At 60.6% G+C, this 21,732-nt stretch overlaps 2 protein-coding genes across 3 annotated transcripts; both read right to left on the bottom strand.

The window, feature by feature from the left end:
- Positions 1-1,292: 1,292 nt before the first annotated feature.
- Positions 1,293-15,382, bottom strand: HR (HR lysine demethylase and nuclear receptor corepressor; the record flags this gene model as incomplete). Of its 2 annotated transcripts, XM_081090680.1 has the most annotated exons (18): positions 1,293-2,559; positions 2,748-2,876; positions 3,247-3,411; positions 5,277-5,392; positions 5,488-5,607; positions 5,726-5,856; positions 6,022-6,091; positions 6,262-6,427; positions 6,858-7,094; positions 7,203-7,366; positions 7,899-7,980; positions 8,822-8,937; positions 9,117-9,206; positions 9,978-10,142; positions 11,572-11,756; positions 11,834-11,984; positions 13,256-14,027; positions 14,771-15,382. In XM_081090680.1, 18 exons carry the CDS (start codon positions 15,380-15,382, stop codon positions 2,497-2,499), a joined length of 3,534 nt encoding a protein of 1,177 aa, XP_080946806.1. In that variant the 3' UTR covers positions 1,293-2,496. The 2 variants fall into 2 exon arrangements, with proteins under 2 accessions (XP_080946806.1, XP_080946807.1); XM_081090681.1 differs by lacking the exon at positions 3,247-3,411.
- A 1,396-nt stretch (positions 15,383-16,778) lies between these two features.
- Positions 16,779-16,883, bottom strand: HRURF (HR upstream open reading frame; the record flags this gene model as incomplete). Its single annotated transcript, XM_081090634.1, has 1 exon — positions 16,779-16,883. One exon carries the CDS (start codon positions 16,881-16,883, stop codon positions 16,779-16,781), a length of 105 nt encoding a protein of 34 aa, XP_080946760.1.
- Positions 16,884-21,732: the final 4,849 nt, after the last annotated feature.

The raw sequence follows: 21,732 nt of genomic DNA, 5'->3' as shown, positions 1-21,732 counted from the left end.
GCCAGTGAGAGAGGCTGGAGGTGAAGGCGGGCAGTGGGGCTGCTGGGAAAAGCAGAGGCCTAAAGAGCAGGCTGGACTGGGTGGGGGACAAGCTAAGCCTCTATAAGGAAGAGGGCCACCAAGTGCCTCAAGTCTCAAGGCCAGTCCCCATCTGAACTGGCTTCATCCCCAGGCCAGTCCTGGGACGGTTGGTCCACCTGCTGTTTGCATGGAGTCCGACCCAATATTCCCTGGAGGGTACTGTGACCCCAAGCAGAGGTCTGTGGGGAAGAAAGAGGCCCCATGGCAGAGCCACCCCCATCTTCGCAGAGGAAGGACCCTGTATTTGGTGTTCTGGGGTGACACCAGGACAAGGCTACATAAGGAGAAGTGTAGGTAGGGATGGGTCACCCAGTGCCACTTGGAACATGATCAGCTAGAAAGTGCATGTATTGGAAGGAGGACAGAGCAGTCAGCAGAGCCATCTGCAAAGGCCATTAAGCCCCAAGTAAATGAGGCGGCTGGAGTCAGAACAAGTGGTTCAAATCCCAATTCTGCCACTGAAATTGCAGTGTGGCCTTGGGTGACTCACTTACCCCCCAGCCTGCCTGTTCCTCTTCTGTGTAATAGAAATAAATAACATCTACCTCAGAATCATGACACCGGATGAAATGAAATCACTTAAAGTAGGGGTCCTCAAACTACGGCCCGCGGGCCACATGCAAATACAAATACTGTATTTGTTCCCATTTTGTTTTTTTACTTCAAAATAAGATATGTGCAGTGTGCATAGGAATTTGTTCATAGTTTTTTTTTTTAAACTATAGTCCGGCCCTCCAACGGTCTGAGGGACAGTGAACTGGCCCCCTGTTTAAAAAGTTTGAGGACCCCTGGTTTAAAGGAAAACAGTGGCACAGTAAAGTGCAGGAGTCCCTTAATTTTCTGTTTTTCTATCACATGAAAAAATGAAAATAATCTAGCTTTGCAGACAATGAAGGAACGTTTTTTGGTGTTTTTTTTTTTTTTTAAATGAAGGATGGCTATGTAAATCATGGCAAAGCCACGTAAGGGAATATAAGCAGCCATTAATAATGAAGGTTAGGTAGCAACCCAGGAAATGATCACAAGAGCTTTTGTTAAAAGAGAGAAACCAAGTAAAAAGCAAACCAATTCAACTGCATGTAACACAGATCCTTTACACGAGGAAATGCTAGGAGGAAATATACCAAAATACGATCAGTGGTTGGGTTGAGAGTGAGTGGAGGTGGCATTACAGATGACATTTCTTATTTTCTAAATGTTCTGAAAGTGTATTAAATTTATAATAAAAAATTTTATTTTATTAAAAAAATCACACACACATTTCCCGAACCACCGCAGAACAATCAGGTATGACGAGTGGGAGCATGCTGGCTGAGGTGTGCTAGGGCAGGGCAACAGGCAGAGCCACACAGAGAGCCCTGGGGATGGGGAGGGGCTGCCAACCGGCGCAGGCAGCAGGCCAAGCCCTGGCCGGGGCTCTCCTGGGCCACACTCCAGGAGCTCCAAGTCAGATCAGATGGAAGAGATGGGGTAGCCTGGAGTTTTCGGGGAGGGTTGGGGTTCAAGCCACCTTGCTGCTGTGCCCAGGGCTCTGCCTTGCTATTGTCGCTTGTCAGGAGCATCCTCAGGGTACCCCCCTGGAAGGCTCCATCTGCTCAGTGAGAGGGAGGGACCCAGGTCCAGGGAAGAAGAGCAGGCAGGGGTGCCTGAGGCCCCCGTCAGGGACAGCCCAGCTCCTGCCCACCTGGTTCCATTTCCATGTCTCCCCTCCTTCCCCAATCTATGTGGCCAGCAGGAGCAGGGCCACCCACACTGGCCTGGTGGCTTTCAGAAAACGACAGACTTTAATGGAAAATAGGAAGGAGGGAGGTGAGAGAAGGGAACAGGGACAGGGCCTCACCCCTGTCATTCCCTTCAGCCAAGCCTGGGTAGTGTCCTGAGGCCGCCCCCGCCCCACGCGTCACAGCTCTCTCTCGAACAAGAGGGCAGGATTTCAGCGGCCCCTTGTCCAGATGCCTGTAGTGCATGGGCGCCCAGAGTCCCGTGAGGAGGTGGGTGTGTAACAGAGCTTGGCGCAGGTGGGACAGCAGGAGATGAGGGAGCAGAAGGTGTTGCTTAAGCCAGAGTGATTCCCAAAGTCCCCCAAGGAAAGGCTGTTTGTCTCCTGGGTTGGGGGGCAGCGGGGTGAAGGGAGTCAGTCACCCCAGTGTGGGCCTGGTACCATGGAGAGGAGCACGGGGCGGAGCAGGTGCCAGCCCGCGAAGGGCAGGTGTGAACTTCAGTGGCACTGTGGTTGTTGGCTTTAGGGCCCAGGCTAGAAGCGGGAAACAGGGTGTCCTGCTGGTACCCAGAGTGGTGCGTGTGGAATTGACCAAAAGTCCCCAAGTCCCCAGTGTCTTGTCTGCTTATGCTGTGCCTGAGCTGAGCACCTGGCCTACCTACCCACCACCTCTACCCCACACACCTGGGATCCCTCTATTTAGCCTCCCGTAATGTTCCCACAGCCAACTTCACTGCTTGGAACACAGCCCAGTCCACCTAGGAGAAAAAAGAGAGGACACGGAGTTCACAATCGCATTCGTGGGCTCTCCCCACCAAGAAGAACGCCCTTCCTGGCCTCGGCTAGCTGCTTGCTTGGCACAGAGCTGTATCTGCTGTGCCACCCCAGCTGTGCCACAGGAGGACTTAGGAAGCACACCCAGCTCCCTGGCCAGCGTCAGACTCACCTGGGCACAAAGCAGGCGGCAGTCAGGGGACAGGCTGGATCCCTGGTGGCAGAGCTGAGCAGAGAGGGCAGAGGTCTCGGGGGACATGAAGTGCTGAGTGACACTCACTGTGCTTACCAGGCCCTGCACCTGTGCCAGGAAGGAGGGGAACAGGGGGGTCAGTGGGGACTCACGCGTCCCAGGTTGGCCCTGATCTCTATTTCCCATCATGACCCTGCCCAGCTCTCAGAGGCTCTGGATCCAGCACCAGCATCCCCAAGGGCATAGCCAAAACCAGGCCAAGGGGATGCCAGAGATGGCACAGGCAGAGTCAGCACCCACGGACCCAAAGCCCAGTTCAAGAATGCCACAGTGGGAGTGTGCTTCCTGCCAGCCTAGGTCCCCGGGTCTGGAGAGGGACGAGGCCATACCAGGTGGGGGATGCAGCATCGCTGTGCTGCTGTTCTCGCTGTTTCTGGCACTCTGAGCTCTCAGCAGAGCCGGGCCCCTGGGGACACACCTGGTGGGGAGCCCCTGCAGGGACCAGCACGGCCTCTCCGGGGGCCTGCAGCAGGGTCCAGCAGCTCACACCCCACTCCTCCCGTAGGCGCCGCCGAAGCCCTGCATCCAGGTAGCAGCTTCCTGGGGTGCCAGGCTCCAGGTTGCCTGCCCCAGCCGGACACACCTCAAAGACGAGAAAGGGGAATGAGCAAGGGAGGGAGGCGAGGGCAGGGCTGTGGGCACTGGAAACAGCTGAGTGTTCAAGTCTTGAAGGGCAAGCAGAGAGGACATACTAGTAGGACGGAGATAAAGGGGCTGGGTGGTGAGGGGCTGCAGCCACTAAGGTTGGCAGATTGGAGATTTGGCTGAAAGGAGTTTAGGGGAAAGGATTAAGGGCCCTGAGGTGAGGGGGGTCTAAATCCCCGCTTTTCCTGAATCCAGAGGCCTTGAGGAGCCTGGCCTTGGGCCCTCTCCTCCGTCACGCAAACATGCCCCTTTCTCCAAAACCCAGGAAGACACCCTGAATAGTCCCAACTCATGAACTTGCTATATATCCCCTCTTAACCTGGATTCCAGCGAACATCGGAATTGTGTGCTAAATTGTAGGTGATTAGGTGTTCCTGGAGAGAAAATCCAAATTCTTCTATGATCCCAGACTCAGAAGCAGCAAGGACACACAGCAGCTCTGATTCCCAGTGGATGGGCAGGCTGGCCCGTCCGGGCCAAGGCCCCTGAAGCAAGCACAGCCGTGGAGGCGGCTTTGCCAGCCAAACCCGAGCAGGGAGCTCCCTGGGCAGACAGGGACCAGCAGAGGCCAGAGCAGATGCCTAGGGAATACCTACAGAGGCTGACACCAGCATCGCGCCCCAACTGGCCACCAGCGAAACCCACCCCTTCAGCTAGAACCTCAGCAATGGTCTCTGAGCTTCAGGCTCCAAGACTGAGCCACGGGGAGGGGCAGACTGGTAAAGCCAGGTTGGACCCTCAGGTAGCTCTAGGCAGGAGCCAAGGCTCCTTTGACCCCGCCCCCCAGTTCAAGTCCATCCTGGAGCTAGGTCAGTGCTCCCCAGGCCACCCTGTGAGACTGCACCCCTCAGATTACCCATGTGTCATTGGATTTGGCCACAGGGGACTGCCATGTGGGTACGAAGGGATGCTTCTGTCTGCTCCCCTCTGCAGATGTGTTCGAGCATCTGTGTGTGCATCTACAGGTCTACATGTGCCTGTCGACATATCTGCAGATGTGCACGCCTGTGGGCAGGAGGGTGGTGGTGGGCAGCCATGTTGACATCGGCATGTCTGCATGTGAGCAGAGGCCTTAGCAGGGGTGACACTTGGTGGGCGTCTTTTCCGCAGGACAACCCGAGCTCAGCCAGACTTTGAAACTGGACCTGCCCTAACCTCCACGCTGGCCGCAGCCGCTGGCCCTTCCTGCCTCCTGCTCACCTTCTCCTCCCCTGCCCCTCAGTGCGGTCCCGTCTCTCCCTCCACCTGCCAGGTGGCCTCCTTCAGCCCTTACTTGCTCGCACCTCAAGGAGCACCTCCTCATGAGATGCCGATGACTTAAGGGAGCGTAGCAGGTGGGCATCTCAGACGGGCTTCCCTTCGCCTCCGTAGGGGAGGCCCCAGGAGGGGCACAGGGTGGTGCCCTGGGCTGGGAACAGCTACAAGCTCAGGTCCCAGCGCTACCACTCGGCCTCAATTTTGCTCATCTGAGAAATGGGAACGCAGCCTGTGTGTATGAAGGAGTGGCGTGACCATGAACTGAGATAATGGACCGAGGCCTCAATACAGTGCCTCGCTTGTAGCAACTCCGAGTCCATGTCATCACTGGCTCCCACCTCAGCCCTTGCTCTTTCTGTGCACCCACTGCATGACTCCCACAAGGCCCCACTCTGCCTTCTCTGCACATGCGTGTGAGTCGAGGCTCACCTGAGGGAGTGGGGAGCCCAGAGAACACAGACAGCGAGGGCTTCTGGGTGGGAATCCTGCGCCCAGGGAGCCAAGGGGCTGCATCGGGGAAGGGCAGGGTCCCATCTCCCTCCTCACCATCTGGAGAAAACGGCGGATGCGTTGGGCGTCCTGTGCCCGGAACACGTGCCACACGGTGCTGACCTGGCTGCCTGGAGACCAGAGCCCCTCCCCGTCCAGGCCTGAGAGGAAGTCTGAGAGAGAAAGAGGTCAGGAGAGCCCCGGGCAGGCAGGCACAGCACCTCACATCTGCAGCTTGTCCCCACCCTGCTTCCGCCCGAGGACCCACCTTTCTGTGCCCGATGCCAGGCAGGCAGTGGGGCTTCAGCACGGACCAGGATGCTGACCAGGTCAGTCACCTCCACACAGAGGTTCTTGGTCCCCAGGTGCCCACGGTGTGGGCTTACACCTGCACGGAGGTAGAGAAAGGACAGCTGGGAAAAGGTGCCAGAACCTTGGCACAGACGTATAGGCACAGAGATGATAGGAATGGGGCAGGGACTGGCAGGAGTGCAGTGCATGCTTACCATAGGCTGCCCACAGCTGGGGCTCCAGTGGACACAGGGCAGGGCCCGGTGGGAGGTAGGAAGCCAGGTTGAGTTTCCCATGTTGGGCACAGTACTCTGGGAGGGGCAGGCTGGCAGCCAGGTTCTCCAGCCTGTGGGGGAGGAGTCATGCCCAGCAGGCTCAACCCAGGCACCAGAGACGCCATCAAAGCCCTCCACTCCAGGGGTCACTCCCAGAGGCAAGCAGAGTGTACCAAGGGTCACAGGTGGGGGTAAGGAGGAGAGGAGGGAGGGCCAGTCCTTGGTCCCACACACACCTGCTTGCGTCCTCAGCCCGCAGAGCTCTGTGCAGCAGGAGGACTGAGCCCTCAGATGACTTTGGGCGAACTAGGGGAGGAACAGAGAGGGCATTGCCCCGCGGCCCTGTCCCCGGGGCAGCAAGACAGTCCTGTTTCTGCCCCAGGCCCTGCTTCCAGCTGCCCCCGGGGCCCCTCTGGGCCTCCGCTGCCACCTGCTCTGGCTCCCAGCTCCCTCGACCCCACACCAAAGACACTTACTCTCAGGCCGGGAGAATCCATCCCAGAAGGCCGCCGCGCCCAGGTTTGTAGGCTGCGGAGGCCCGAGGGGGGTCAGCGCCTGCACCTGGCCTCCAAGCGCCTCAAGAGCCTCGGTCCCCCACAGGCTGCCTTGCAATGTCCTCTGAATCCCTGACACCAACACAGGCTGTAGTGGGGGGATGGGGACACGGGGAGAAAGATGGGCTGCCCAACATGCTCAGGCCGGGGTGTGTGGTAGAGATCACCAGAACAGCTCGGGGACCAGCCCCTGCTGCTCCCTCTAGGACAGTGGTTCTCAACCTTCCTAATACCGCGACCCTTTAATATAGTTCCTCATGTTGTGGTGGCCCCCAACCATAAAATTATTTTCATTGCTACTTCGTAACTGTAATGTTGCTACTGTTATGAATCGTCATGTAAATATCTGATATGCAGGATGTATTTAGGCGACCCCTGTGAAAGGGTCATTCGACCTCCAAAGGGGTCGCGACCCACAGGTTGAGAACCGCTGCTCGAAGTGCTGGGCCAGGCCTAGGGATCAGGGCCCTGAGGGGAGGCGAGGCTGTGAGAGCCGGAGGGGGTGGTGAGAGCCTCACCTGGCCCTGCCTCCAGTGCTCCTGGAAGAGGTGGAAGCCTCGCCGAGGCCTGGGCTCCTGCAGCCACAGCAAAGCCCCCGGCGGAGGCAGCCTAGGCCGCACTGGTGAGAGGGGCAGGCCCAGGCCCTTGCGCAGGGCTGGCCCCGGCCGCAGCCCAGGCCCCAGGGCTTTCTCCTGGATCTTCCGTTCCACTACCTGCGCGATGATGCTGTCCAGGATATTGGTGATTCGGTCATCCTACGGAGGCAGGGGTGATGGAAGGCAGAGGGACTCAGGACCTGCCAAGCTCGCAGGGAGGGCCAGCCCCACCTCCGCCCCCAGCGTGCCCCCCATGCGCGTGCTCACGCTGGGCAGGGCTGGAGTGACAGGGGCAAAGGCCATATGTATCCGCTCGTGCCCCAAGCAGAGTTTGACAGCGGTGGAGGCCAGCAGTTCACAGAGAGAGGGACAAGGCAGGGGCCCTCGGCTGGCACGGTCCTTGGCAGGCGTCTCTGTGGAGTCCAGGGTCTCTGTTGAGGAGGAAAACAGTGAAGGCTTCCCCTTCCTCACCTCCCGGCCGAGCCCACTCTCTCCTCATTGGCTGGCCCATCGCTCCACTCTCTCCTCACTGGCTGGCCCATCGCTCCACTCTCTCCTCATTGGCTGGCCCATTGCTCCACTCTCTCCTCACTGGCTGGCCCATCGCTCCACTCTCTCCTCATTGGCTGGCCCATCGCTCCACTCTCTCCTCATTGGCTGGCCCATCGCTCCACTCTCTCCTCATTGGCTGGCCCATTGCTCTGGATGCACTCGCCTCCCACCCCAGCTTTCCTATTGGCAGCTCCAGAGCCTCTCCCAAGGAGGGCTCAGGAAGGGGTTCTGGCTGGAAAGAGATCAGGAGGCTTGTCCTAGGTTTTGTTTAGATTTACTTTCTCTGGAGTGACTTGAGAATAGTGCTAGCAACTGGGGGAGGGGGCGGCTAAAGCCATTCCAGTCTCTCCTGAGGCCTCCCACCTGGCCCAGCACGCCCACCCCAGTCTGAACCAGGGGCAGGGGCCTCACCCGCTTTGATGTCCTTGGTCCTGTTGGTGTCCTCCGTGCAGGAAGGTTGTGGAGTTGGGGTGTTTTTCTCTCTAGGCTCCTTCTGTTAAACCCATCCACCACCCCCAGTCCAACCAGAGATTTTAAAATGGCAAAGGCAACTCAATCCAACTCAACCCACAAGCATTAACAACAGACTCTTGTACGTCCTAAAATCATGTTTACAAGAAGCAAAAGGTTATGTAACGTTAGGTGGGGAAAAGCTGCTCATGGGATCCTATGTACAGTCCAATCTGAAGTACACTAGAACAGACTCGAATAAACAGATAGGCAAACTACTGATACCAAAATGATCGTGTGGCGTTACAGGCCACTGTCATTTTCTTCCTTATCCCCCTGTCCGTATTTTCCAAATTTTCCACCACGGGTATGTAGCATGGAGTCTGTCATGCAAAATGCATTCAATAAACTATTTCTTGAATGAATAACTTTTATAACAAAAACTCCAGCTTCATAAAAGCTTTGCAAAATGCCTATCTAGCCCCTGCTGTGTGAGCGGTGCAGGGAATACTATACTGAGATGAGTCGACATTCCGCCGGCAGGAGTCTGTGCCTGGGATGTGGACAGACAGGACAGGAAAGCAAGCCGCTCGAGCAAGATGTGGCAAGTGCTGAGCTGGAACATGCGCGTTGTGGGTAGGCGCTCTGGCTGTGCACAGTGAGGGCTTCTGCTGGGCAGGGGGCGGGGCGGGGGGGGGGGGGGACAAATGCTAACACTGGCTCCATGGACCCAAATCCGCAAGGAAGGGTGGGCAGTAGCCTGGTGTTCCTCTTCGTTCCCATCAAAAGAAAGGGGCCAAACCCTGCCCAGGTCAGTCCTGTGCATCACACTGCGCAATCCTGGGGCCCACGGCTAGTACTCTGTCACCGTCCGTGCTTCTTACCTGCTGGCCCCCATCCCCAGGGGCCCACACCTGGGCATCAGCTTGGCAGGGACAGTGCTCCCGGATATCAAACTTGATCCAGACCTGGTGCATTGCGGTGCTCAGTTCTGCCAAAGCTGGAGGTGGGGGGCGGGGGGCCGAGGGGGGGCGAGATGGAGTTTGGTGGTGACTGCAGACAAGAGGCCGCCCTGTGCTGCTTGACCTCACCAACCAGGAGGGCATGGCATCCAAACAGGAAGCTGCTCTCCCCCAGGACCCGCCCCCTGCATGCCTCCACCCCTCCACAATGACTCACCCTGGCTGGAAACAAACTGGGTGAGCATCAGGGAGGAGGCGCTGTGCCCAGCCTCCTGGGCACACTCCTCCGTGGGCTGCTCCGGAGAGCCTGTGGGGTAGAAAGAGAGAAGCTGCATGTCAGAAAATCAAGGCAAGCACAAGTTAAGATCAGGGAGGAAGGGTAGGAGCACCGATATCTAAACCAGGGGACGCGACAATCCATAAAGCATGGGCTTTCTGGGACACTTGGGTTCGGCTGTGACATACGATCCTTTGCTTTTGGAACGCAGACACTTTAATATGCTGATATGAGTTGCAAAACTCCATAATGACCACGTAGAATAGAGTGTTCTGAACGTTTCTACCCTGGAACTCTTTTTGGCCCTGTCTATTAGAACGCTGGGCAACTTCAAGCCCATCCAGTGGCCGAGTTGAGCCAAGGAGAGAAAGCTGAGAACAGTGAAAAGAACTGGACTTGGAATCAGAAGCTGAGGCTAATCCCGGGCCAACGCTCAGTAGCTATGTGACCACCTTGGATGAGTCACTTAACATCCCTGAGTTTTTCTAATCTGGAAAATAGAGGCAAAAATAGCCACCTCCGTGCTGTAAGGTTTAAAAAGGTGCAAGCTGAGAAAATGGGAGGCACCGAGTAGGCACACGACTCCTTTCAAGGGTGGGAAGGACACAGGCATGGCCCTCAGATGTGGGGAGAGGGGAAGGTCTGCTCTATGGGGCACTGGGCAGTAGTGGCTGATGCTGGGGCCGGGGAGGGAGGCTTTCTTGGAGAGAGGCAGCCAAGAAATGGCCACAAACCTTAGAGCAGGCCGTCCGAGGCCCCAGTCCCTGCCCTCCCACCCTCGGCCCCTGGCTCCTTTCCTACCTGCTTTCTCCTTGGTCCTCCCAGCACCCGCCATGCGACCACAGGCCACACACAGCCGGTGGCTGCAGCGGGGGCATCTCCAGTGGGTGTTGAAGAGTCCATGGTGGCAGCGGCTGCAGCAACCTGGAACGCCTGGGTTGTCCTCTGTCCTAGCCGGCCCCTGGCCTGCTGACCACGGGAGAGAATAGGGTCAGAGAGGGCTCATGCACAGGCCCCTTTGGGGGTCCTCATGTGGCAGACCTGCCTGGAGGAGAAGCGGGGGCAGTTTCCAGCAAGGGGCTGCCCCAGAAGGGAAACAGGCCCCTCACAGTTGCCCCGATTACTCGACAGCCCCTGTACAGAACCTCCCCGGAGCACCACTGCCTCCAGCAAACCCTCCCAGGGATGGCGCAGGCCCCATCTCCCCAGTTCCTGCCCCACGGATTTTCCCATTGGCCCTGAATTACCAGCCCACACCACTTCCACACATTTCTTCACCCGCCCCTCTCCCTCCCTCCCTGCCTCCCTCCCTCCCAAGTTGGCTTTCTGCAGGGGACTCAGCACCAAAGAGGACATTTTAAGAGGCCATGCCTTCCCTCACCCAGAGTTTCAGACTAGGCCCCCACTGATAGGTGCAAGGACGCCAGTGAGCAAATGTTCACTTATTCATTCAACAAACACCTTGTCTCGTCCCAGGCTAGAGACTGGGATCCAGAGCTAGTCAGGACTTGGCTCTCACCCTCCCAGTGCTCACATTCCAAGGGGAGATGGACCCATAAACATGGCAACGATGAAGGCCCCACAGAGTGGGTGCTGGGGTGCCAGAATGCGATGGAGGCCAAGGGTGGGGATGGTGGGGGCAGGCTCACAGATGGGCCTGAGTGATGAGTAAGTTTTCATTCACCAGGTGGGAGGGGAGGAGAAGGGCCTTCCAGACAGAAGCAGCAGAAAGTGCCAAGGTCAGAAGGGGTGGACAAGCTGGGAAGGACGCGCAGGCCTGTGGGTGATTCGGGGTGCCGGGAATTCGGGTTCAGGGAGTGGCAGGGGCTGATGAAACGGGGTAGGGGCTGGACTTTCTGCGGCAAGAGGAAGCTGCCAATGGGCCTCCACCAGAAGTGATGGACCACAGGGGTGTTTTCCCAAACACACTGCTCTCGAGGCGCCATGAAATGATGCAGGAGGGAGAGCCTGGAGGCAGAGGGACTCCACAGCCTCAGACATCAGCCCCGATCCTACCAGCCTCCGCGGGCCCGGGAGCCTCGCCACCCAGGGAGCCTTCCTCATGCACCACCCGCAGGGAGCTCCCCGCCTTCAAGTGCTCTTACAGACACTTGGCACTCAGTCTTGTTTCCCCAACAAGCCCGGAGCTCTTAGACAGTGGGCTGGGCCAGGTTTTATACCTTCCCGACATCCGCCTCCCAGGTCAGAAACTTCAGAAAACACGGTGACTAAGAGCCTTAGCCGGGAATAAGGGCAAGGCGGGCAGGCGTCCTCCTGAACGGGAGGACAGGGCAGTGCTGGTGGGAAGGCGGTGTTCACGCTCGGAGGTCCCCATGCTCCTGGTGAAAGCACCAGGCTCTCCTGGGTTCCCCAATGCCCTGCGGGTGCTGCTCACCTTCCCGCTGTGCCCAGGCCAGGGCCTCCCTCTCCCTCCGCAGCAGGCGGCACAGTCGGTCCCCCAAACCACTCAGAAGGTGTTTGGCGAGGCCCACGCTGGGCCCGGCCCTCGGGCCAGAGCCTCCTCCCTCCTCGGAGCTGGCTGCCGAGTCTTCCTCCTGCTGCTCCCCTCCCAGAGACGATCTGGAGACAGGGCAGAGGAAGGTAAGGAGGAAGCCCCGAGTGGGAGGACGTGGGGACATCCAGGAGCAAGGGCTCACCTGGGCACTTGCTGGGAGTGGCAGGCCAGCCCTCCCACCTCGCCCGCTGCCTGGGCACAGCTTTGGCACTGAGCAATGCCTGCCGGGGGAGCTGAGCAAGGTGCATCCTGACGCCCTGGGTCCTGGAGGCCGGCCCTGCCATCTCGGGGTCCTGAGAGGACAATGCAGCTGGTCAGGGGTCTGGGCCTCCCTGGGCTTGTGCGAACCCCAGACCCTGCCTTAGCCCCCAGGTGTCCGCACGCAGAACCAGCCCAGTCTTTAGGCCCAGGCCCCCGAGGCCTGACTTGGAACCAGTGAGAGTGGACCAGGCAGCTAGAAGCTTCACAAAAAAGGCCCCGAGAGGAGCTTGACGATGCCCTGACATGACTGATGGGACCGAGAGGCAGGTGCGTTGAACCCAAGGCCGGGGCAGCTCAGGTGATGGTCCTGACCCAAGTGCAGGATCCAGCCAGTGTAGACTTTGGATAGCTCCACTGTGAGCTTAGCAATGCCGCTGGCTGGGTGACAGTGTGAGGAGACAATCCCGACGTGGACGGACGGAGAGCGCTGGAAGGTGAGAAGGCCGGAGAGTTTCAACACAGACCACAGGTGCAGTAACCCAAGAAGGCCAAGAGGTCAATGGCTTCCCAGCCCAGGCGCAGGCCTACGAGAGTGTGGACAGACCCGCACCAGGTGCAGGGTGCCCGGGCACGGCCATTGAGAGAGTCCGCATCCAGGCCCAGCAGTTCAGGAGGCCAAGAACCCGAGGTGATCCCGGGAACTGAGGCTGGGGCTGCCAGCGCCCGAGTGTTTCTCTGAAGGGCACAGCGTGACAGAGGGGTCCAGGATGTGCCCAGAGCATCAACACGGGCAGAGTCCAAACTGAGTTTCCGTGATCCAGCTGGCTAGCAGAGTTGTTTGCTCCTGAGGCAGGACAAGGGGTCCCTCGGGAGAGGCAGTCCTCAGACAGGGATTGTGGCACAGACCATCACGAAGGCGAACATTTATTGGGTGCTAAGTGCCAGTTCTTCAAAGCCTTCTCGGTGAATTGTATCATTTAATCTTTGCAGGAGTCTTTATGAGGTAGGTGTCATCTTTATCCCCATTTTATAAATGCAGAAACTGAGGCGCAGAGGGGTGAAGCAGCTAGCTCAAGGTCATGCAGCTACCAGTCAGCAAAGTCAGGACCCCGGCACTCTGACTCCAAAGCCCAAGCTCTGAACCATGTCATTACACGGCCACCAACACACCAGGGCTTGGGAGGAGGCAGACAGAAATAGAAGCCACTTGCTTGAAGGCCCGGGCCTGTAGATGCGGAGGCACTCCCCACAGATGCTGGTCCGACCCACTCATAAAGGACCTCTGACCCCACCTCCTTGCAAAGCTCCCGTCTTGCTGCCCCCTCCCAAGCAGGGCCCACACAGGCCCTCCCCTGCCCCTTACCTCTGCGGTCAGCACGCTGTTCTGCCTCCGCCTTGTTCCCCAGTGATGAGTCCAGGACGTCCTGCCCTGCACTGCCTGGGAAAGGGTCAGGGGGGCGCTTGGCGGCTGGGCTGCCGGCCACTCCCTGGACCTCAGGGCTACTTGCCCTCTTGAGGGCCTGAAGCGGGGCAGCTGGGCTCTCCTCGTCCCCAGGGCAGCCTCCCGGGCACCCGAACTGCTCGGAGTGTCTGGTGAGCCACGTCTTCTTCAGCTTGGTGTGGTGGTTGGGCAGGCAGGCCCTGGGACCGGAGGCCTTGTTTGCTTCCTCGCTGGACTCGCTGGACCCCCTGGCGCCCCCCTCCAGGCCCTCCTGGCACTTCCCACAAGGGCCAAGGCCTCCATCTCCAGCAGGTGGGTGGGATGAGTAACAGCCCACCTGGGTGGTGGGAGGCCCAGGAGAGGGGCACCTTGATGTGGTTGATGGCCTCAGCTGGTACCCAAGGCCCCCACCGCCCGGGACAGTCCAGACGTTGCCAAGAGTATGAACAAGGCCTGGGGGACAAGTGGGCCAGGGGGTCCGGGGAACAGTGTCTGGATGCCCCAGGAGAAGTGGGCAGAGATTCTGATGCCTGCCGAGGCCTGTCTCTCCATCCCTCGGGTGGAGCGAAGGGCACTCTGCCTCCCCGCTTCTCTGGAGCGGCCCGCCAGGGGCTAAGCCCAACAACCCAGGGTCCACCGTTGCCAATGGCTCCTTCGCCAGCCTGAGAATACTCGGATCCTTATGGTAAAAACCCTGAAGAGAGGAGAAAGGATTGAGCCGGTGAGAAAGGATTAAGCTGGTGCTGACTTGGGCTCCCAGTGCTTAAAAAGAAACGAACACACTGAAGACCAGTAGGTATGTGCCTTTTTGGCCTTACGGGTTGTGAAAACACTAAAGAACTCACATCTCACATACTGGTCAATAGGTACTGCTCCTCCTACGTGCCACCCCACTGCCCTGGCCACCCCCAGGTCATCCCCTGGGATTTCTCAGACCTCTCCGCAACCCAGCAACTAAAGGGCTAATGTCTGGCACAGCCAAAGGGTCACCAGGATCGCTCCAGATTATCTGCTGCCCTGTACCATACCGGTTTTAAATAGCCTAGATCTCATCCCTGGGCATGGGGGTTGCCTGTGGGGGAGGTGTCCTAGACACAGGCCTTGGGACTGCCTGCACATCTTCCCAGATAGAGGGCTTTGTCTGCCCCCCTTTCCCTGAACAAGACACACATTCTGAGGCCCCAACTCCCAGGGCCTTGTTCTGAGTGGACAATGGATGAGTCAGTCCCTGAAACGGCCCGAAGGCAGGAAAGGCCTAGTGAGATGGAGGTGCTCAGAAGAGGAACTGCTTGGCCTTGACTTTGTCTGAGCTCACAGGCTCCTCTATTTGGGTGCTGCCTTATTTTTTCATCAGGATGGAAGGGCAGTGTGGTGTGGCCCTGACAGGGCTGCTTGAGGACCACTGAGCTGCCTTGCATGGCCTGCTACAACACTCACCTTGCTGCCTAAGCTGAAAGCAGAGGGCACTTTGGGCTGGCCCCCGGAGTACACCCAGGGGTGCGGGGCCAGGGGCCAGTCACATGGACGCTCTGGAGGCAGGCTGGACACTAGGTAGGGTGGTAAGCAGGTGGGCACCCAGAAGGGAGCTCGCTCCAAGATCTTGGTCTCCAGCAGGAAGGGGCAGTGCAAGGGCCGGAAGGCCACAGGGTCACTTTTTGGATGGCCACTGCTATGCTCAGGAATCAGGGGGCCATAGCGAGGCGGGCATGCTGACCCATATAATGCCAGTGGATGGGTGAGCATCGCCTCTTTCCAGCACAGCCCCTCCTTGCCGCCCAGCCAGCTGGCCTTCCTCTCCCCATTCCGGGGGCCTTCACCCTCCACCAGTGGGAGCGTGTCCTTGGGGCCCTGAGGAAAGCCAGGGGGAAGCCAGGAGTTTGGGGTGCTCAGGACACCCCTCCAGAAGGGAGCAGGCTCTCCCAGGCACAGTGCCCCGTGGCGCAGGCCGTCTCGTGGCAGGGCATTCGGCTCTCGTCCCATGATGCCATTCTCAGGGGCAGTCTTCTCCCAGGCTGGGGTATCCTTCAGGAAGCTGGGCGTACTCTCCATCACTCTCCTGCCCTCATGGGGCTCTCCCAGAGGGGGTCCCTAGAGCATAACCACCAAAATATGAGCTTCTTAGGCACTCTGCCCCAAGCACAGAGTGGGTACCGCCCTGGCAACACCAAGGCGGCTCAAACCAGTAAGGCAAGTGCCAACCCACAGCTGGGATCCACGCTGCCTGCCCACATGCGGCTTGAGGACCCGCCTGGGTGGGATGCAGCCGTGTAAAGGGCCATCCCTACCCCCAAACACCTGGGATTTGACAGCCCTCTGGGGCCAGAGCCCCTCAGTAGAGACTGCTGTGTCTAAGATGACATGCCTCACAGAGCCTGGAACCTCGGCACAGGCCATGGGGAAGGATGGGGACAAGAACCCAGAGGATGAGCTGGGTGGAAATCGCAGTACTGGGGACAAGGAGACTGGATCTGGGCCCTGCCTCCGCCACCGCTGTGTCACTTTGGGCAAGTCTCGCCACTCCTCTGGACCTCAGGTGCCACTGTATAAAACAGGGCTTGGAGAGCGGCAGTCCCAGAGGCCTCTTCCCAAATGCAGCCTGTGGTTCTGGGGTTGCTGCTTGCCCACCCCCACCGCTCAGCTCCACCCAGGCTTATAGGGGTGGGATGTGCAGGCTGGAGTCACTGGGGAGAGCCTCCAGGCAGGCTGGCTGGTACTGCTTCCCACACCTGGGCAGCGTCTCTGCCTCTTCCCAGTGCTCTACAGTTTCTTGGCTTCCGAATGAGTCCCAGGACGCCTGCTGAGGACGGGGATCTCCACCGTGCCCCCAAGGGAAGGAGTGGGCCAGCACAGGAGAGGAGGATTAGAGACCTCAGCTGGGATGGGTAAAGCTACCCCACTCCAGTTGGCAGTGCCAGAGCCACCAGCGGCCACAGTAACCGTAGCCTGGTGGGGGGAGGGAAGGAGGCGGGGAAAGCGGGCTGCACCCGAGACAGAGGCAAAGGAGGGAAAATTGAACGAGCGTGAGAAGGACCAGAATGACAGGTGGCACTAGAGCCACAGTGCTCCCTGTTCGTGGCCCCCTGGGGGAAGCCCCAGGCCGTAGCCGGGACAGAGAGCTCCCGGGTTTTCTGGGGCCACCGCTCCAACGCGGCCAAGCCCCCTCGGGCACCTTAAGGTTCGGATGTGTGGCCCAGACCGGAGGAGCACGGGGAGCTCGGACCCAGCCAAGTGTCCCCGAAGGCGCGCCCCTGGCGCCGCCTCTCGGCGCTTACCTGGGCTTCACGGGCCAGGTGCGGCTCGGGCGGTGGTCCTCGGGGCCGGCGTCGGACGCTCGCTCCCCATGGGCTGGCTCCCGGGCCTCCCGGCCGGCGGGCGAGGCCTCCTTACCCCGCGCTCTGTGCTCAGCGCGCTGGCGCTCTCTCTCCCCCGGGGCAGCGGGAGCGCTCTAGGGCCGCAGGTTGGAGGGGTCGGACTCCGGGATCTGCAGGATGCGGCACACGGCGCGGATCGGCCGCACCAGCTTTTGGGCCGAGGCAGTGGGTTGCGCCATGGGACGCGGAGACTCCGTGCTGCGCCGCGGGGAGGGCCGGGCTGGGGCTAGGGAGCGGTGTCCCCGGAGGGAGAGAGGGAGCCGGGCCGGGCGAACGCGCGCCCCGGGTCGGAGACGGCCGAGTGGGGGAAAGGCCGAGGGGCCGGGGGAGGGGGTCGTGCCTGGAAGGGGGCGCCGATCCTGGAACCCAGGCGAGAGCACCAGCGAGGGCGCAAAGCGGGGCAGCGCGGCTAATGGAGGGAGAGCGCAGCGGGGAGCGCAGCAGGACCTCTGATCGCCATCGCCAGACGCGCAACTGAGAGTGAGGAAGCTGCTCCGCCGGTTTCCTCCTCCAGCACCCTGCGGGAAACAGGAGCCCGTGATTCGGCGGCCCCGCCTGGGCCTGCCCCCTCCCGTGCCCCGGGGGCTTCCGCCAACGCCCCGGCGATGCCACCGGCTGCGCATGGGGAGAATGAGCCCTTTGTTCCCCCCTCCCCCCGCGGCACCCGGGCGCCTGCCGAGAGAGGCTCCCCGGGGGCAGCGTGCCAGCTTCCCAGCCGCCCCACCCTCCCGTGGGCCCGGCCCCGGAGCCTGGCAGGCGGGCAGCACCCCCACTATAGGTACCAAGCCCGGGAACTGGAGCAAAGGGCGGGAGGGGCCGGACCAGGCCACTGTGGGGCGGGGTGCCCCCTGGGGTGCTAGGGCAAGCGGCTGCGAGGGGGCAGTGCCAGAGCTGGCAGGGGCAGTCGGGTTCTCACGGGTCAGGTCAGTGATGGGCACTCTGACCCACGCCAGCCGGCCCTGTGCCTGCTGGACCACGGCTCCCGGTCCTCTCCAGCTCTGGTACATGGGTACACGCCGCTGGCGGTGTCTGCGCTGCCTCCGCCTCACCTGGCCAAGCTGCTCTTCACCTTCTGACCCAAGCCCCCTCCCACAGCCCAGTGGCACAGTTTCCGGTGTTAGGCTCCTGGGAGGGCCTAGGCTCCAGTCTGCCCCTGCTCTCAGGGCCTCCAAGTGTCTGGGCGGAGGTGGGTCCCGCTCCACTACCCCCTCCAGCCTCACACTCAGGGGGTCTGCCCCCGTCCCTGCTCCTACTGCTTCCAGGCCGAGCACTGGAGAGGAGCCCATGGGAGTGGCTCCTGGGAAGGAACAGAGAGGAGGAGAGGAAATGGGAAAGCAGGGCACCCTCCACCCGAGGAAGCATCCCGGCTCCTCTGCGGGGGTGGTTCCAGAGCACAGACACAAACAGACAGATTCAAACACACACAGACAGATTCAGACACACACAGAAACCCACACGCCCAACGGGCGCTTCCCTTACCTCAGGCACCCACCTCCCACCCCGAGACTCCCCTGCTCCCTGTGGAGGCCATCCTCGGCCTGCCTTCACCCAGCCCGGGACAGAGGCAGCAGCACCCCACCCACCCCAGCCCATCAAAGGGACGGCTCCCCCGATGCCCAGCTGGGTCCCAGGTCACACCCCCTGGGAGAGGGGAGCTTTCCTTCCAGGAGACGGGAGGGGAGGCAGGGGGGCCTTTCACCAGCTGAGGGACGAGGAGGGTCCGGAGGAGAGGAGGCCTGAAGGCACTGGCCCCAGCAGGACTTGGATCAGGTTGGCTTGGATTCCCTCTGCCCCACGGAGCTTCCCCCCTTCCCCCCCCCCCCCCAGGCCAGTTCTGTGGCTGGGCAAGCTGGTAGGGGTTGTTTACTTGACTGAGTTATTAGCACTCCCTTCCTCCCCCAGTTCCCCTGAGGGGTGGCCAGACCTGAGCGTGCCAGGGGCAATGATTGTGGAGGGTCTACTACCAAGTGCAATCCTGAGCCCCAGCTCCCACTCCCAAGCTGGCTCCAGGGTGCAGATGGGGCTGGGGTGTGCCTGTGGTCCCCCATCTGTGTCCTCCGGCAGCTGAAGCTTGAAGCTTGTGGGAGAGTCTGGGGGGGGGGGGCGTGGAGTGGAGATTCCTGTGGCTTGGGGCCTAGAAGAGGCTGGGCAGGGCGGTGGGAGCCTAGGCTGTTGGGGGGGGGGGGGGCTAAGGGGCTGTCACTGTCATCCCCAAAGGGGCCGGGGACTGTCCCAGGGGAGCAGGAACAGATACCTCCCTCCATCCCACCCACCCAGTTGCCATGTCTGCTTTGTCAGGTCACAGTCTCTGGATCAGACCGGGACTGTCAGGACAGGCTTCTGAAATGCCCAGGGGGTCACGGGCGTGAGGTCGGGGAAGGAGCCCCTTTTCCCCTTCACCCAGCACCCCATCCTGCTCCACGGCCCATGCCACAGGCCCACAGAGCCCTGGTAGCCTGAGGACTGACTGAGCAGAGCTGAGGAGACACACAAAAGACACAAACACAGAAGGAAAGCCACACAACACGTGGGCACAGTGCTGGATCGGTGGACAAAGGCAAGCTGACCAGAACCCCCAGACACGCGTGGGCCCACCCTGCCCCACGGCAACCCCTCACACACTGCCACACGCAACACAGGGAGACACACATTCATGCCGACAAGCGCAGCAGCACTCACGAGCCAGTGCCCTCACGCTGTCCCCGGAGCCCCTTACCTGGGCAAGCACAGTGCCCCTCGGGTGGAGCAGCCCCCTGCCCAGGGGAGGGCAGCAGGCGGGGGCGGGGGAAGGAGCCCCGGAGAGTCAGGCCAAGCTGCCACTAATCCGGGCGGGGAGAGGGGGGGCACCCACGTCAGAGCGGGGACTGCCGGGTGGAGGGCATCTGAGGACATCCCCTCCCACACACGCGGCCGTCTGGGCACCTAGCCCTATTTCCCCAGCCCCTCCATCCTTCAGACAGCTGAGGCAGGCCTCCCCCACCCCACCCCCCACCCTCGTGGCAACGCCTGGGGCGGGGGCATGGGGGAGGGGGAGTACAGGGCAAATCCTCCCAGGACCTGGGAGGAGGGGAGAGGAAGGGAAGCGTGGAGATGCTTTTGGAGCCTGAAGGAAGCTCTGCAGCAGATGCCCCCGCGTCCCCTCTCACCCACCCACCCACTTCCCGGACCTAATTTCTCTTCTCAGTCCTTGCCTCCCCACCGTCCCCCCCTCCCCACCTCCCCTCAGGGCACTCTAACCCCCTGGCAGAGAAAACTACCCTTCTGCCCTGCCCAGGGCCTCTGACCTAGCGACTTCAACTCTGGGCAGAGGGCATCCTCCTCGCGCCCCGCTTCTGCCCCCCTATGCAACTACTGGGCATACCAGTCCCTGGTGCTGGATGGGGAACTAGGGGCGAAGGCCTGAGTGCTCATCTCTTCAACCCCCTCAAGGGTGGGGCCGTGCCAGCCAGGACTCCCCAACTCAACTCCTGGGCCAGGGTTGTGTTGAAACGAGGGGCTAACTATGCTGCCACCACTGAGAGTGGCAGCTAAAAATACACATAGAGGCCAGAGTCGGGGAGGGGGGACCAGGACATGGAGGGGCTGCAGGGGAGGGGGACCAGGACATGGAGGGGCTGCAGGCAGAGAGAGAGCGGCTGAGAGGCAGGGAGACTGAGGAGCCAAATGCAAGGTCCAGGGAAGGTGGGGCAGGGGGAGGTAGGGAAGGGAAGGACACCTGCCCTGGGCACTTGAAGGCAATGGAGAGGCCCTCAGGGGCAAGGTGGGCGGGGAGCCCCCCCTCCCCCCAGGAGACCGGGGCACCTATCAAACCGGGCTGGCACCTGGGCCACGCAGAGGTGTGTGCCTCCCAGGGGGCTGAACTAGGTTGCTTCCCCTGGTGCCCAGCAGCACATCTGTGCTTCAGGCCAGCCCTAATCCGGCCTGGGAGGCAGTGGGCACACTGATGGATAATGGACAGCTGGGGTTGTGGGCGGGCCAGAGCACACCCTCGCCTTCCCCTAGGGGCCAGGCCAGAGGGTAAAGGCACCCGTGCAGAGGGAGGCAGTGTGGCAGATGCCTCGCGATCCTCAGAGGGCACAGGCAGGCTCGGAGGGGAGTCCAGCCCACACCCAATGCCCCAGTCTCAGGAGCACTTGTGTGCTTGGCCAGAAATGCCCCACAACCTGGAATTCTCTTCAGCCCTCCCCTCTGGCCCCAAGATGTCTTGGAACCCATACAACTGCCTCAGCCATTTGCCAAACATGTGTCAGAGAGACCTGCCATTTTCAAGGGTCTGTGATGGGCACCAAGGAGACACGGGCACCAAGAGGAAAGCAAGGCCATCCCGCCCTCCAGGAGCTGACGCGCAGTCGGCGCATTTGCTCCTTCGCCAGCAGGCCCTGTGCTGAGACCCAGGGGTGACCCCCTGAGTCCGGTGTGTGAATGATTGCGAGGCACTCAGAGTCCCACCCTGGGGCAGTCAGGGGAGCTTGTCAGGGGAGGAGACACCCAGGCTCAGACGCCAGAGAATAAGTGGGCCTTCACGTGCATGACGATCCTTCACTTTGGCTAAACCACCATTTGTTCCTGGCTGGGATACAGAAGTGGATAAGATGCCAGGCTGTTCTTTATGAAGTTACAATGCAGTAGGGGAGAAAATACAATGTGCTCAAGGCAAAAATAGAAGTCAGTACAAGAACAGAGATGGTATGGTCTGGATGAGCACTCAACTCCAAGGGGGTGCCTCAAGGGCTTCCTGGGCTAGGGAGGTCTGCGTGTGCTTCAAAGGGCAGAGAGCACTAGAGTAGTGGGGGGGGGGGCGGGGGAGGAAGAGCAGGCCAGGAGACCAGCCTGGAGCCACGTGACAGTCCAGGTGGACAGAGGTGGAGAACACGGAGCAATCTGAGTGTAAGGGAGGCCCGCTGGGAAGGGAGAGCGATGGGCACACCAGCGCCGCCCACCGCCTCCTGTGCCCAGGACGGGGTGAGCAGGCCAGAGACCAGGAGGCTTAGGAGCTCGAGGAGGGGTCCCAAGTCAGGGGAGGCTTCT

This window comes from Myotis nattereri (genome assembly GCF_964212035.1).
Source record: "Myotis nattereri genome assembly, chromosome: 5".
NCBI lineage: Eukaryota > Metazoa > Chordata > Mammalia > Chiroptera > Vespertilionidae > Myotis > Myotis nattereri.
This window is presented reverse-complemented; position numbering and strand designations above follow the sequence as displayed.